Source organism: Micromys minutus (genome assembly GCF_963924665.1).
Source record: "Micromys minutus genome assembly, chromosome: 13".
NCBI lineage: Eukaryota > Metazoa > Chordata > Mammalia > Rodentia > Muridae > Micromys > Micromys minutus.
In genome coordinates, this window is record NC_137982.1 from 1,957,113 (window position 1) to 1,973,908 (window position 16,796).

At 49.6% G+C, this 16,796-nt stretch overlaps 1 protein-coding gene across 1 annotated transcript; it reads left to right on the forward strand.

Annotated features, from left to right (window-relative positions):
- Positions 1-13,447: 13,447 nt before the first annotated feature.
- On the forward strand, positions 13,448-15,716 carry LCN8 (lipocalin 8; the record flags this gene model as incomplete). The annotated part of the gene is made up of 5 exons (XM_080928160.1): positions 13,448-13,540; positions 14,511-14,641; positions 15,066-15,136; positions 15,437-15,541; positions 15,622-15,716. 5 exons carry the CDS (start codon positions 13,448-13,450, stop codon positions 15,714-15,716), a joined length of 495 nt encoding a protein of 164 aa, XP_080784286.1.
- Between the last annotated feature and the right edge of the window lie 1,080 nt (positions 15,717-16,796).

Here is a 16,796-nt window from a genome sequence, read left to right on the forward strand (position 1 = left end):
TAATTAATTAAAAAAAGTTAAACCTAGAAAAGTCTAATGTGGGGAAGATTTCCCATGTCACCTCCATTCAGCCAACCTCGCACCAGGATCATTGTTTTAGATTTTATTTTTGTTTCTGCGCATGAGTGTTTTGCCTGCATGTATGTCTGTGCACTATCTGTATGCCTAGTGTCCGTGGAGGCCAGAGGAGGGCGTTGCATCCTCTAGAACCGGGCTTTGCAGATGGTTATGAGCCTGCATGGCCCTCTGGAAGAGCATCTCAACTGCTCAGTCATCGTTCCTGCCTCTAGATTTTAGTTTTGTTTTTAGGTGTGTGTGTGTGTGTGTGTGTGTGTGTGTGTGTGTGCAGGTGCCCGAGGAGGCCAGAATAGAGCTGGGATTTCACACAGTCCTGAGTCACCTGACTTGAGTGTTAGGTCCTCTGCATCTGCAAAAGTATTCATGAGCTGTCTCCTCAACCCGATAATTTTTTTTTTTTCTATTTTTTGGAGACAGGGTTTTTCAGTGTAGCCTTGGCTGTCCTTGAACTCAGAGAAATGGACCAGTCTCTGGCTCCTGAGTGCTGGGATTAAAGGTGTGCACCACTGCCCAGCTGCTAATCACTTTTCTACACTATGCAGTTGAATTTTGTCTTTTTTCCTCCTTAATTTTTAAATTTGTATAGGAATGGTGGCATATGAAACTAATCCTGAAACTGGGAAAGCAGAGGTAGGAAGATCTATACAGTTTTAAGGCTGGCCTCAAGTCAGTCAGGGATAAATAGTAAAACCCCATGTAAAACTCCATCTTAATTTTTTTTTTTAAATTGGGCTGGGGATGTAGCTCAGGGGTAGGATGTTCACTCGGATACATGAGGTACTGGCTTTGTTCCCCACTGTTTCTAAAATAAGACAAAACAAAAACTTCACTGGAAACTTGTGAGAAGAAATTCCTTTCCACTTGAGTTCAATCTATTTCCTTTAATGTTGGATGGTTTTAAGATCACTGCTGGGGCTGCAGAGATGGCTCAGTGGTTAGAGCACTGACTGCTCTTCCAAAGGTCCAGAGTTCAATTCCCGGCAACCGCATGGTGGCTCACAACCATCTGTAATGGGATCAGATGCCTTTTTCTGGTCTGTCTGAAAAGAGCAACAGTGTACTCACATAAAATACATTAAAAATCTTTAAAATGTCATTGTGGCACATTTTCCTGTAGTAGATAATTTTGTGTGTGCGCATAGGTGCGTGTGTATGCGCACATGTGTGTGGAGGACAGAGGTTAGCCTTGGATGTTGTTTCTTTCCACATTATCAACTGTTTGTTTTTTGAGTCAGGGCTATCCTGGAGCTTGCTCTATAGACCTTGAACTCAAAGTTCTACCTGCTTCTGCCTCCCAAGTGCTGGGATTAAAGGTTTGTGTCACCAAGCTCCCCATATACTTACCTTTAAAATAACGTTTGCTATTGTCTGTCTCAGTGTGTGTCTCTGTGTGGGGTGTGACATGTTTGTCAGGGTGCAGGGATGCACATGCCACTATGTATGTATGCCCAGAGAGCAAGTTTTGGGACTCATTTCTTGCCTTGTGCTTTGTTGAAGCGAGGTCATTTGTTCCTGCGGTGTTGTATGCTGCAGGCTGGCCCTCAGCTCCCAGCCCCTGCAGAGCAATGGAACTACAGACACATGCACAACTGCTTCTGGTTTTCTATGTGTGTGGGTCCTGGGGGTTGAGCTCAGGTCATGTCTGTTTGTTTTTGTCTTTGAGAGAGATGGGTAGGGTAGAGGGCTCTAGAGCCTGCCAAGTAGGCTGGGCATTGAGTCCATGGATCTACCTGCCTCTGCTCCAGAAAGAGAGGAGGGCCAGAGAACTAGAGGTCTGTAGCAGGTGCTGCCTTTTTCCTCCATGCCAGAAGAGGGCGCTGGTGGCTGGCAGAGCAGAGTGCCCTTTAGGCTGAGTAGTTTTCCTTTGCCCCAGCTGGTGGCGCAGTATCTCATGAAGTCCACACTGCATGTCTCTCAGAGGCCCATGGCATAAGCTACTCCATCCACTGTGTTCCCTGTCAGCAGGACTCCATAGAGATGTCCATGACAAAACCTGGGGAGGTCTTTCTGTGTCCTCCCAGAAAGGGAGGGTGGGTAGCTGGCAGATGGCCTCTTCTCTCACTACAACCACAGTGTCAATATTGTTTCGGTTCAACATCTTCCTGGGTGAGAAGGAAGTTCTTATAGTTCAGGTTAGTGTCCATTCCCATGTGGACCCCTTCCCAGTGGACCCCTAAAATCTCCGTCAATGTGTCTACACCTATGTACGTACCCTTTGCTGCCTTACAGAAAACACCTGCTGAGGCTCTTGTCTCCTGAGTCCTGCCCGCTGACCTTCTGAGAAGAAAACTGGCTTGGATCACTCTTCACTGAGATGTGGCCAGAGAATATGTTGGAGGTCCTGTCCACACCTCATGACCTGTGCGGGACTCCAAGGAGAGGGTGCAGGGAATCTGACTGTCAGGGCTAGTGGCCGGAGTCTGGAACATCATCTGTTCTGAAGGACAAGGAAGACACTGCCACATGTGTCCTGTCAGCTGCAAGTGCTGCTGTGCTAGAGACCCTAGACTTCAGCAACAGCAGGCAATCTGTCTGTCTGTCTGTCTGTCTATCTATCTATCTGCATATCTATCTATTATATATCTATCATTCTTCTATCTATCTATCCACATATCTATCTGTCTATCTGTCTATCTATCATCTATCTATCTGCATATCTGTCTATCATTTATCAATCATCTATCTACATATCTATCAATCATCTATCATCTACCAATCATCTATTTATCTATCTATCATCTATTCATCATTTGTGTTCTTTACATGTCAGATCATAAATTAGGGACTGGGGTCATGAAAATTTATTTTCAGGTCTCTGTGTGTGTGTGTGTGTGTGTGTGTGTGTGTGTGTGTGAGAGAGAGAGAGAGAGAGAGAGAGAGAGAGAGAGATTATACAGAGTGTATCTAGAGTAATTTATCACTCAATTTCCAGATGCTTTAAGCTCCTGAAGCCATGACTCATATGACTTCCCTGCCATGACAGACCTGACCCTTGCTCTGTAAGTCAAATAAGCCCTTTCTCCTTCCTTAAGTTGCTTTTGTCAGGTTGCAGCTGTGGGAAACCTCCAGAGTGAAATGACATATAAGAAAATGATTTCCCTTGCTTTACAAACACTGAGATAGAATTTACAGACAGTAGGATTTGCCTACCTGGGTATATAGTCCAGAGATGCGGACGGAGTCATGGAAGCACTGCTCTCAGGCTCCCAACCCACCCCCCCCAGCTCTCAGGCTCCCAACCCCCCCAGCTCTCAGGCTCCCAACCCCCCCCAGCTCTCAGGCTCCCAACCCCCCCCAGCTCTCAGGCTCCCAACCCCCCCCAGCTCTCAGGCTCCCAACCCCCCCCCAGCTCTCAGGCTCCCAACCCCCCCAGCTCACAGGCTCCCAACCCTCCCCCCCCAGCTCTCAGGCTCCCAACCCCCCCAGCTCTCAGGCTCCCAACTCTCCCCAGCTCTCAGGCTCCCAACACCCCCCCCCCAGCTCTCAGGCTCCCAACCTCCCCAGGCTCTCAGGCTCTCAACCCCCCCCAGCTCTCAGGCTCCCAACCACCCCCAGCTCTCAGGCTCCCAACTCCCCCCAGCTCTCAGGCTCCCAACCCCCCCAGCTCTCAGGCTCCCAACCCCCCAGCTCTCAGGCTCCCAACCCCCCCAGCTGTCAGGCTCCCAACCCCCCCCCCCAGCTCTCAGGCTCCCAACCCCCCCAGCTCTCAGGTTCACAATCCCCCCCCCCCCAGCTCTCAGGCTCCCAACCCCCCCCCCCCAGCTCTCAGGCTCACAACAGCCCCCTCCACCTCCTCATACTTCTTTTCTCTCCAACCCTCAACGTCAACAAGCCATGTCCTGTTGTCCCGTGGCTTGGCCTATTCTAGAATGCCATATAAAAGGAGAAAGGCAATTGCAGACTTCTCGAAGTGGCTTCTTTCCCTCAGCAGAATTGTTTAAGATGGTGTACTGGGTGGTTTTGTGTGTCAACTTGGCACAAGCTGGAGTTATCACAGAGAAAAAAGCCTCCCTTGAGGAAATGCCTCCATGAGATCCAGCTGTAAGACAAAGGAATACAAAGGAAAGGAAGAAGCCATCGCTGACATCCCACAGGTCCTGCCTCACCAACTATGAGGATTCTCAGGATTTAGAATCCGGCTGCATGATCTTACTGCCATGAACTCTGCCATGCCTTCCTTCCCTTGTATGTCAACAGGGCCCTCCCAGGTCGAGAGTCAACGTAAGTCAGAATTTTTTTTTATTTGTTTGGTTTGGGGGGATTGTTTGTTTGTTTGCTTGTTTGGGACAGGTATTTGGTCACAGTGAGAGAAGTAACTAACTCAGGCACTGTTGATTCTAATATGTTTCTACAAGTTTCTTGCTCTTCTGTTGGACATGCTTTGCATGTGCATGCATGCAGAGGACAGAGGCCGGCATCAGGTAAATCAGTCACCATCTACTTTTTTTTTAAAGACAGTGTTGCTCATTGAACCTGGAGCTCATCAATGTGGTCTAAAGAATTTGGCCAGCTCTCACCCAGAGGACCTCTGAAATAACCTCAGCCCTCTCTCCTCTCTCCCTCAGACTGGGACATTGATGTCTGTCTATACTGGCTGGTTTTGTGTCAACTTAATACAAGCTGGAGTTATCACAGAGAAAAAAGCCTCCCTTGAGGAAATGCCTCCATGAGATCCAGCTGTAAGGCATTTTCTCAACTACTGATCAAGGAGGGGAGGGTCCAGGCCACTGTGGGTGGTGCCATCCCTGAGCTGGTAGACCTGGGTTCTATAAGAAAGCAGGCTGAGCAAGCCAGGGGAAGCAAGCCAGTAAGTAACATCCCTCCATGGCCTCTGCATCAGCTCCTGCTTCCTGACCTGCCTGAGTTCCAGTCCTGACTTCCTTTGGTGATGAACAGTGATATGGAAGTGTAAGCTGATTAACCCTTTCCTCCCCAACGTGCTTCTTGGTCATGATGTTTGTGCAGGAATAAAAACCCTGACTAAGACAGATGGCTATGCTGCCACATTTGCCACCTTGCAGGGGCTCCCTACTTTATTGAGAGCATCTGCCACAGGCGTGAACTGCAGTGTGGTCACTGTGGAGGGAGCCCACTGCTCTAGTTCTGGTGATTGTTGCTAGGCAGTGTGCGCTGGTTTGTTGTAAACCCTAATTCTTGTTTCTCTTTGGGGCTTGCTGCTTTTGGGATTTCTCACGGCATGTTTTCTGAATGTGACATCTTGCTTTCTTCCACAGCATGGGAGTGGTCCCATCGTTCCTCATTGTCACCAGCACTAGGCAAGTCTTAGAAAGCTTTAGCCTTTCTGATGTGACTCTCATTGCATCTGGCTCTCAGACCGGTGTCATGTCCATGTCTCTGATGATTGACAATGGGCATCTTGCCGTTTGATCATTTCCTGTCTGGATGTCTTCCTCAGTGGAAGGCCTTTTCAAATTTTTGGCACATATGCATGTGGATGTATTGCGTATACATTAATGTATGTACATATTTATGTATGTACATCTGCATATGTATGTGTGTGCATGCAGAGACCAGAGGTTAATGTTGGGTTTCCCCACCTTGTTTTTTGAGGTAGGGTCTCTCATTGAACCTGGAACTCATTAATGTGCCTCAGTTGGCTAACCAGGGAATTCCACAACCCAGCTGCTCCTGCCCTTCTGGTGCCAGGGCTCTAGACCCTCCCTGCTGCGTCCAGTTTTTCAGGTGGACCCTGGGGATCTAAATCAGGTCCTCATGCTTGTGAGGCAAGCACTTTGCTGACTGAGCATTGCCTCAGCCCTCAGAGCTTTTAGCTTTTTTGATAATGTGCTCTTGGCTTGCTTTTTATTACTGAGTTTATCGTAGTGTCTGATCTGACTTTAGTCCCTTGGTTATCCTTTCCTGGAAGGCTTTCTCTACTCTATCCTGTAACATTGGTGATCTGGCACCCCACGAACTGCCTCAGAAGTGTGAAGCCCTTGACCCTGTCTCTCCATCTCTTAGGGTCACTGGGGTTCTTTCTCTGATCCAGCGCTTTGCCTGCAATGCCTTGGATGACTTATGGCCCTGGTCTCTCTAATGGACCCTGAGTCCTGATTGGAGGGTTCCGGCCAGGGTCCATAGGTACTCTGTAGTGACAAAGGTCACTTAGCGAGACCTTTCCTGGTACCGGCCTTCACCAGCCCCTACTGCCTTGATGTCCATTTTCACAGGCACACTTCTGAGACCAGTGATGAGGTAGCCATGGATACCGCAGTCCACTTTAAGTGCTGCCCAGCCCCTCTGCTTGTAGGAGGCCCAGCTGGAGGTATATAGAGGGAGGCTGCCCAGGGCAGTCTCAGGGCTGTGCCGGTACAACCATTCTGCCTGCCCTAGAAACAAGCCCAGAAGTGACCCCAGCCCAGAGTTTAATATGAGAAATGCAGGGAGGATCTGATTCACCCAACATCCTAGTGGTAAGCATTGGAGTACTGCCAGGGTGTCTTAGGGTTTTCTCCTGAGAATAGATACCATAGCCAAGGCAAGTCTTATAAAGGACAACATTTAACTGGGGCTGGCTTACAGATTCAGAGGGTCAGTCCATTATTATCAAGGCGGGAGCAGGCAGCATCCAGGCAGAGCTGAGAGTTCTACATCTTCATCTAAAGGCTGCTAGTGAAAGACTGACTTCCAGCCAGCTAAAATGAGGGTCTTAAGCCCATGCCCATAGTGACACACCTACTTCAACAAGGTTACACCTTCTAATAGTGCCACTCCCTGGGCCAAGCAAAGATAAACCATCACACAGGGTAAACCCAAGCTGCGTGTTTCCCAGCAGCGCCCTGTATCAAAACAGTCTAGAGGATGGACAGAGGTGTGTGGGATCTAAGTCCTGACAATATGAGAGAGAGCCTTTGCCATCTCTGTGACCTGGTTTCCAAGGTGCCTTCTGCTCATTCCCCAAACCCAAACCAGGGTTGTGTAGGTCTATAAAGCCGGTGCCACTGGGGCTGGGCCACTTGGGTGCCAGGGCTGGAGAGCAGGTGTAGGGATGGGGTTAGTCCTGCTGAGCTGAATACAATTGCTTTTCTGAGGCTCAAGCTGAGGTCTTACTCAACCTAAAAAGCACTAGGCCTCCAGCTGTGCCCAGGTTGGGAGGGCCCCAGCATCAGCTTAAGACCTGGACACAGGCCATCTGTGGACCCCTCTGCCCTAAGAAACAGAGGTTCAAGGTGATCAGCGGTACCATCCTGGCAGAGACCTCACACAGGCCCCTGGTTCTCTGGCCTTTGGTTTGTCCCTGGGGTTTCTGGGCTAGGATGTCCCTGGGCAGTTACTGGCCTGTAGCCACAGAACCATCCTGAAGTCCGCAGGCCTCTGGTATGTTGTTGCCATGGTACCCGACTGCAGTGTCTTCCTGGACACCCAAGACTATGTGCTGATGCCCACCAGAGCTGCAGTGCTTCTGCGGAGGATAATCTCGCTATCCTCATGGCGTTCCTAGCCCGTGGGCTGGCTGGCTGGGAAGGGGCCAGCAGGAAGTGATGCCTATATTCCCTCAGGGTAATGGCTGTAACTAGGTTGATGGTTAATAACTGAGGATAGGATCCCAGAGACACTTCTAAGTTCCAGATAGGTCTTGTTAGGGATCAGGAAGCCTTCTGAGAGAGTGGTAGATTGGCCTAACACTGCTTGTATTCTAATGCTAAGTGTTGGCCTCCAACTTTTGGAGTCATCATGTAGCTTCTGAGAACCTGTCCTCAGTTCATTCTGACTGGTAAATAAAGATACCAGCAGCCAATAGCCAGGGAGAAGAGACATAGGTGGGGTTTGGGGTTCCCAGGCTTGGGACCAGGAGGAGGAGGGAGGGAGACTCAGAGGTCACCATAGAAGGGTAAGAAGGTATAGGAGAGAGGAGCAGAGTCACCATGTAAATGGGCCAGGAGAACGTGGCCCAGAGGGCTGCTCAACTGGGTCAAGAGCAGCCAAGACAGAACATGGAAATTAGTTAAGTAGTAACTCAGAGTTATCAGTGAGAGGTAGATTCTAACAGCCCAGCTATTGTGTTGCTTAAGGCATATTGAATATAAAAGCTGTGTGTGTGTTTTATTCAGGAACATAAACCATTGAGGTGGGTAGTAACCCTGTACTGGGCTTTATTTAAACTATTAATACTGCATGGGAACATCTGATAGGCTTATATCAGGGACCCCTGAGGAGAGCCCTACTTCTATACATATATCCTCTCTCCAGGGTCTCACTTGTGTGGTTCAGCAGGGGTGGATCCAACTCCTGTCTACGTCTTAGCTACCTATGCCACTTCCTATACAGCCCTGGGCTACCCGGATGTGTACATCTGATACTGACTCTAGCGCCTTCACAGAGGTCTCTGTCAACAGGAGCTGGGAGGCTAAGGACCACAGCACAGCTTACAGTGAGAGGCCTGCATTTCCTTGTACCCTTTCTCCCTCACCTCTCTGTGTCCCTACCCCTATTCAACCCACCATTTTCTCCAGAATCCCCCCCCCCCTTCTGGCCCTGTCCAGCTTCTCCTCACTCTTTCCTTGTCCCTGTCTTATCCCGCCGGGCCAGGCTGGCTAGGACAGACATGGTGGACAGGAGGCAGAGTTGGGCCGTAGGGAATGGCAGGGGAAACTCCTCTCAGCTGCTGACCAGGAAGGGTTTGCTGGCAGGGTTCCCTGAGGACCAGCCACACAGATATCTCTTTAGAGTGGGAATCCTTCCTTTCTTCCTCAACACTGAGGCTGATTCCACTTCCCAAACTCGAGAGGTGAGAGCCAGGGGCTGGGGACTGTGGGGAAGCTGCAGGAAAAGATATTTGAGGAGACAGGGTTTAGTGTAAAGTGAGCACCCTGGCCTCCGTTAGGACCTAGTGTGAAATGAGAAGAGGCTGAGCAACGTGGGTTGACATAAAGCCTAGCCCTAGATAGGTTTTGTAGAGGGACAGCACCCTTGCTATCAGGGCTCCAGGAAGTGGTATGAGGCTAGAAGACTCAGTTTTTCTTTATTTCTTTATTTACTTTACATCCTGAGCTCCCCTAGTTCTGACTGATGTCTGTCTGTGGGTCTCTGCATCTATTTCTGTCCACTGCTAGAAGCCTCTCAGGAGACAGTTATGCCGGGCTCCTGTCTGTGAGTCTAGCAGAGCATCATGAATTGTGTTAGGAATGGCTCTTTCACTTGGGGTGGGTGGGTCTCAAGTTGGGCCAGTCATTGGTTGGCCGTTCCCTCAATCTCTGCTCCCTCTTTGTCACTGCACATCTTGTAGGCAGGACAAATTTTGGATTGAAGGTTTTGTGGGTGGGTTGATGTCCCCCTCCCTCCACTGGAAGTCCCACGTGGCTTCAAGCGGTGGCCACTTCAGTCTCTGTGTGCCCTGTTGGTGATCCTCAGGCAGGATCACCTCCATGGACTCCCTGGAGCCTCCCCCAGACCCCTGTTCCAGGTTTCCAGTTCATCCCAGAGATGCCCCCTCCCCCTACCGACTTCCACCCACAGTCCCAGCCCTCTCTGGACCTGCTCTTCCCACACCTGATGGCTATTCCCATTCCCCTCCTCCTGTCCCACCCAGTTTCCTCTCTCCGTCCACCTCCAATGAAAATTTTGTTTCCCTTTCTGAATGAGATCCACACAGCTTCCCTTGGGCCCTCCTTGTTACCCAGTTTTTTTGGGTCTGTGGATTGTAGCAGGTTACTCTTCACTTTATGGCTAATGCCTACTTATAAGTGAATACATATCATATGTGTCTTTCTGGCTTTAGGTTACTTCACTCAGGATGATATTTTCAAGTTCCATTCACTTGTCTCCAAAATTCTTGATTTCCTTGTTTTTAATGGCTGTGTAGTATTCTCCTGTGTAAATGAACCATATTAAGAAAATCATTTTCAGTTGAGGGACATCTAGGTGTGTTTCTAGTTTTTGGCTATTTATTACAAATAAAGCTGCGATGAGCATAGTTGGGCCAGCATCCTTGTGGGATGGTGGAGCATCTTTTGGGTCTATGCCCAGGAGTGGTATAGCTGGGTCTTAGGGTAGAACTATTTCCGTTTTTTTTGAGAAGCTGCCACATTGATTTCCAGAGTGGTTGTACCAGTTTGCACTCCCACCAGCAATGGAGGATGGTTTCGTTGCTCCACGTCCTGTCACTTGAGGTGTTCTTAAGATTTTATTTATGTGAGTACATGGTCATTGTCCTCAGACACACCAGAAGAGGGCATTGGATCCCATTACAGATGGTTGTGAGCCACCATGTGGTTGCTGGGAATCTATATGCCTCAGGACCTCTAGAAGAGCAGCCAGTGCTCTTGACCACTGAGCCATCTCTCCAGCCCATCACTTGAGATTTTTGATCTTAGCCATTCTGACAGGTGTAAGATGAAATCTCAGAGTCCTTTTGATTTGCATTTTCCTGATAACTGGGGATGTTGAACATTTCTTTAAGGGCTTCTCAGGCATTTGAGTTTCCTCTGTTTAGCTCTGTACCTATGGCCAGGAATTCTTTACTCGCCTGTGGAGAGCTTTCAGGGTTGCTTGGCAAGAGTTTGGCATTGGGCCAGGACAAGGAAATATGGCTACTCCAGGCAGGAATTTGACATTGGGCTAGGACAGGGAAGTAAGCTTAGTCAGGAATCTGATTTTAGGCTAGAACAAAGACGTAGGCTTCAGGAATGAGTATGACTTTGCCTAGGACAGAGAAGTAGACTCAGATAATCCTATCATCTTTTTAAAGATTTATTTATTTATTATATATGAGTACACTGTAGCTGTCTTCAGACACACCAGAAGAGGGCGTCAGATCCCATTACAGATGGTTGTGAGTCACCATGTGGTTGCTGGGAATTGAACTCAGGACCTCTGGAAAAAGCAGTCAGTGCTCTAACCACTGATCCATCTCTCCAGTTCCAGGTTTCCAGTTCATCCCAGAGATGCCCCCTCCCCCTACCGACTTCCACCCACAGTCCCAGCCCTCTTTGGACCTGCTCTTTCCACACCTGATGGCTATTCCCATTCCCCTCCTCCTGTCCCACCCAGTTTCCTCTCTCCATCCACCTCCAATGAATATTTTGTTTCCCTTTCTGAATGAGATCGACACAGCTTCCCTTGGGCCCTCCTTGTTACCCATTTTCTTAGCCTTTGGGTCCCCCTCCTTAGGGCTTGTACCATATCTTTAATTTTACCATCTTGTTTCTAAAGACCCTGAGAGGGCAGAACTGCTTCTCATCTACTGCTCCACTGCAGGGTTAGGGTAGAAGTGCTTGGAATCTAGATACAGGAAGGTTTGTGGGGAGACCTACCTAACCAAACCATGGCAGAAAGCTGCCTAGTTCCTACCCAAGTTCATTGCTAACAGTTTTTGCATTCACAAAGCCACAGTAGTAGATGACATATGGATGTATAAAAGGCACCTGGATAGAGGGCGTGGGGTGACACCCAATGGCTTATCCTGGGATGGGGAGAATTTGTGGTGTTTCTTCAAATCTGTAGCCCTATTTTGTTCTTTTTCTAGCTTCCTAGTCCTCCGTATGTTGGTGCTTTGCTGGTCATGATAGGCTTCTTATTACCCTCTCCTACTGCCTGCTTATTCCAAAGGCCTGCTGTTTAGACTGTCCAGGGATCTAAACACCTGTGCCGAGCTTACGTATTCTCCACGATGCGGTAGTTTTGAAAACAAAAGAGGATAAACTCAATGCCAAATCACCCTGTCATTTTTCTTGTTACTATGGTCTCAGTCTCTCTGCCCAGGACCTGGCAGGGCCTAGGGGTTACTAGTCCTGTAAAAGTTAGGGATTCAGAAGGGCATCAGTTCTTTACAGTCTCTGGGAAGGTGCCTTAGAGAGGCATCTGTAGTATGGGGTCAGGGGCAGTGTAGGAGGTTTTTACTGTTTTGCAGAAACTTGGCAGAATTCTTTCCTTGCCTTTGTGGGTTGACATCTTGGAGGCAGTGCCTAGCTTGTGGGGAGTATGAGGGCGTTTGACAAAGGAGTGGCCTGGGGATGGAGTTCTTGTTCCTTTTTTTTATGCAGGATAAACCTGGAGCTGCCAACCTCAAGAGTATCAACCTCACGGTGACCTCTTGGGCCCCACCCCCTTCTTTCCTATGTTCCTACTCTTGCCCTAGTCCTTCCACCCAATAAACAGATTCAGCATCCACATGGCTCCTTGACTCTTTGGAGATGCCCTTGGGGAGGGCATAGGAGACCCTTGCTTCATCCTAGCCCTCTGCCCACTTAGGGTTCTCCTGGGAGAGTTGGCAGGATGTTTGATTCAAATTTGGTGAAGGGAAGTTACTGCATCCACAGGGAAAATTGAGCACAGCACAATTTTCACAGTGTCTTTGGTGAAACTGAGGTCCTTGTGAGGATGGGTTCTTGGCTCCAGGCTCCCCTGGGTCTCCGATTGGATATAGGAGCTGGGACAGCATGACATTTGTAACACTGACCTCGTTTGGGCTTCGATTCCCATCCCTCCTATGACCTCAGGAATATGGTTTGGACCTTTGGGAGCCTGAGAAGTAGGTGAGGGCAGTGGCCACTGTGCTCGTAGCCCTTGCTAGACTCGCTGTCATGTGACTTCCACGACAGACCTCCTGACACATAACTAGCTCCATCTATTCTTTTTCTGAGATCGAGACACTGAGGCACAGAGGCTGGGCAGGTTATTCAAGATCACATGATGAACAAATTTAGGGTGGCATGGTATAGTCTCTGTGTTGCTCTTGAACAAGATGTGGGGTACAGGGGCTCCCCTCCTCTCACTGCTCGTCTCCATGTCACAGAACTCCCATTCTTCTAATGCGTCTAGTTCTACTTCAAAGGGCAGACGTGGGGGTCGGGAAGGGGCTGGTTCTGCTCCATTGCTCATCTGTCTGTGGTCCTCCAACAGCAAGAACTGGAAGCAATTAGCCCTCACAGCTGCTGCCCTCATCCTGCCCTGGTCACCCAGAGAACCAGGTGCCACCCACACCATTTCCCTTTCTGTCACTCCAGTCAGACCCATCTCTATATCCCCAAGGACCCCAGCTTGTCAGCCTGCTGTTGGGACCAGTGGGTCCTCAGCTTCCCTCCTGAGCTCCAGTTCACTATTTTGTTATTCTTTTAAACTTATTGCTACAAATAGAGAAACTGACAGCTCAGAGGGTGGTGATGGACTTGGTCGGCCCAATCTTACTGCATGGTTCATCACCGTCCACATGCTAGGATGGAGACAGCTTGACTTCTGCCTTAGCTTGGGCCAACCCCTCTCTGGATGTGGGTTGATAGCATTTGAGCAGAACCCGAGTCTCTAATGGCAGCCCGCTTTGTCCAATGACATTCTCTGGGTGGTTGCACATGCTTGCACACTCTCCAAATATAAGGTCCCTCCTTCCACAAACAGAAGCCACAGCCCTGAGATGGAAGCCAGGCTGCTGAACATCATCCATGGACTCTTCCTAGTGTTCCTGCCGCAGGCAGGGTCCACCAGGGTGGAGCTAGTTCCAGAGAAGGTGTCTCTTTCTTCTTGACTTCGAGGCACTTCTGGGGTTTAATGGGAAGTTGGATAGGGAGGGAACAAAGTGTACAAACCATTGGAAGTCTCTCTCCCCTTCCACCCAACTCCTAGTTGGTTCCAGCCTAGCTGGCATGGGGCTGGACCCACTCTTGAGACCTCCATCTTTAAGACAGTAGGCAGGGTGAGTCCTGTGAGCTCTGAGCTCTGTGGATCTCTCCCTCCCTGAGTTCTCTAGTGAAGCTCTGAGCTCTGTGGATCTCTCCCTCCCCGAGTTCTCTGATGTGGCACCCATCTTGAGGCAGTAGTTGCCATCCTTAGGCTGGTCACTTTAGGGTCCTTGGTGATTTACAGATTTGGGGTCCCTTCCTGCTTCCTGGTTCATAGGGTTCCTAAGACCCCCCCCCCCCGTACTGTGAGGCTAGAAAAGGACTTCTCCAGAGCAGACAGCTTATTGCTTGAATTCCTCCTTCTATGCCCCAACTCCCCATCCTTCCTGAGATTTTCAGACTCACACTGAGGGCTCAGGCTTTGGGGGACACAGGTTCTTTTCTCTTGTAACAGTGATGAGTTTAAAAGTTTCAGGTGGTGTGCTGTGCTCTGAGAACACTGCTCCTGTAGGAGATCATGATGTCAGTGAGGGTGAAATCAGTAGAACCATGTTTCATTCCATGGGAAAGCTATAGGCCTGGATGCTTGCTCCCCACACATCTGTAGAAAAGGTCTCCTGGCAAACCAGGAGTTAACCTTGTGTCAGTATCTTTTGGAAGGGACATTTCTGTCTGGTGTCCTGAAAGGTCCCTGGGAAGGAAAACTTAACTGAGGACAAATGGCTTCCCAGTCTCATGACTACAGATTGCTCCTGAAGCCCGTCCACTGCTGCCTGAGGGTCCCTGAAATACCCTCTCCAGCCCAGAGACCCCGTTTGGCTGTGCAGAGCCAGGGATACCTCTAGCTCTGTTCTCTAGATTGCAGGATTCTGGAAGGAAGTGGCTGTGGCTTCTGATCAAAACCTGGTGCTGAAGGCTCAAAGGAGGGTAGAGGGCTTGTTTCTCACCTTCAGTGGGAGGAACATCACTGTGAAAGCCGCATACAACAGGTAAGAGAGGCTTGGGTCATTGGGGATGTGGCCTGCTGGGAAGAAGAGCCAAATATGTAGTTGAATACAGACAAAGCTAAGCCTCTTATAGTGGTGAGATTATCAGCATGTGGGCTGGCCTTTTCCAGAGAAAGTGAGATCTCAGGCTCCTAGATCTGCCTTTTTGCCAAAATATAAGCATGAACTTTAGATAAAGCTCTATTGCTTTATAAGAGTGTGTGGGTAGTAGTAGCTGCCTGGCTCTCTGAAGGTGAGAGTCTGGGGCAGCCCTGCCCCATGCACGGCCCCTTCTGCGTGGCCCCTAGACTTCAGCATTGGCATGAGCTTGACAGCATCCTCTCTGAAGGCATGTACCACTCAAGAATGTGCCCAGCAGGAAAATGCAGGCTGGTAGGTTCTTCACAAACACTATGTTGCTTTTCAGTTCAGGAAGCTGTACGACAGAAACATCAGTGGGTTCAGAAAGAGACACTGTAGGGAAATTTGCTTTTCCTGGTGAGTACTGTTACCTTATTGTGAAAGTTGAAGCTGTCTGGGCTTGGACATCTCCCCCGGGCCTCCCTCTCTGTGCCTGCCCTTCCTAGGATTCTCAGGCCCTGGACCCCAGGCCCTTCATTTCTACTAGTGTACTGGGTTGACCTTCAGAGGTTGTCTTCTCAGATGTCACAGGCAGGTCCCAGCACTAGGCAGAAACAGAAAGGAGTTAGATTCTGCAGACCCAGCCCTCAAGGTCTGCTCCCTGGAGTGTTCATCTCTGAGCAAGCCTCCTTAACCCTGCTCTTGATACTCCCGCAGGCGACAGGGAGATCCAAGTGCTGGACACGGACTATGAGCACTACACCATCCTGAAGTTGTCCCTGCTCTGGCAGGGTAGAAACTTCTACGTGCTCAAGTACTTCAGTAAGTTCAGCCTGGGCTGGGGCTCTGTCCTGCGTCTGCCTTCCTTCAGGCGGCCAGCCTAACTCTTCAGTGTCCCACAGCTCGGAGCCTTGGGAGTGAGGATGAGCCAGGCTTCTGGAGGTTCCGGGAAATGACAGCAGACCAAGGCCTTTACATGCTGGCCAGACATGGTTAGTACAGCATTTTGGGGTGATTGTTGTACCAGGCCTCTGTGATGGGGTCTGATGCCCGGACTGTACTAATGATGTCCTATCATGCAGGGAGGTGTGCTGAGCTCTTGAAAGAGGTGAGCCAACTACCCTTGGTCTACACTGCAGTCCGGGCTCCCATGAAGCCCCTGCTGATGCTACTAGATCCTGATCCTGGAAAGGAGGGGTCATCCATCCCTCCTATGTTCAAGACAACCAACAGCCCCACTTGGCAGCTTTAGACGCATCTGTTTTGTAAATGCATCTTCATTCAGATGCATCTTTGGAAAGATCAGTCTGCTATGTGACCCCAAGCTGTCATGCTGGGTTCTTGGGTGTGGGACAGAATGAGGTTGGGAGAGAGGTCCCTTGTTTGTATCGTTCTGCATGGCAAGGCTGTTCAGGATTCTGAGCCAGCTCTGTCCCTTCATGTCCTGACAGTGGGATGGTGTATTAGATACCTTGGGGTTTCCTGTGTCTGGCACCTAATCCACGAGCTATACAACCTCACTGTCACAGCCCATACCTCAGAGGTTGACACTTTAACCCATTTTGCAGACAGAGACTCCAAGGCTCAGAGAATCAGTGCTTTTGCCAAGCCAGGCAGCTGGGGTACCATGCGTGGCCCTGAGCGCTGTTGTTCTGTCTGCAGGGATTAGTCTGAGTAGCTCCTGCCCAGGCCCGAGGCTGCAGCCCCACCTATCCCGCCTCTCCTGCGGCTGCCTGAAGAACTTCTCCAAATAAATCCTGCTGCCAAATGCTGCCTAGCATTTTTCCTGAGGGTGGGGCGGGGAAAGGGGCGGCAGAAGTGGGCACACTTGGTAGTAGAGGAACATATGTATTTAGGAGCAAACTGTGGAGCAAAGACACATATGGGAGGTCTATGGTCTCTGAGTAACAAAGTCACACACAGCTGAAGAATGCAATATTAAGGTGAAGAAACATGTTTGGGTTTAAAGGACACATATTTTTAGAGTCAGGGACATACTCTGGTACAAGCACATTCATCTTGTGGGACACACACTAAGGTGACACTCTGAGAACTGTGGTTATATACATCTGAGGAC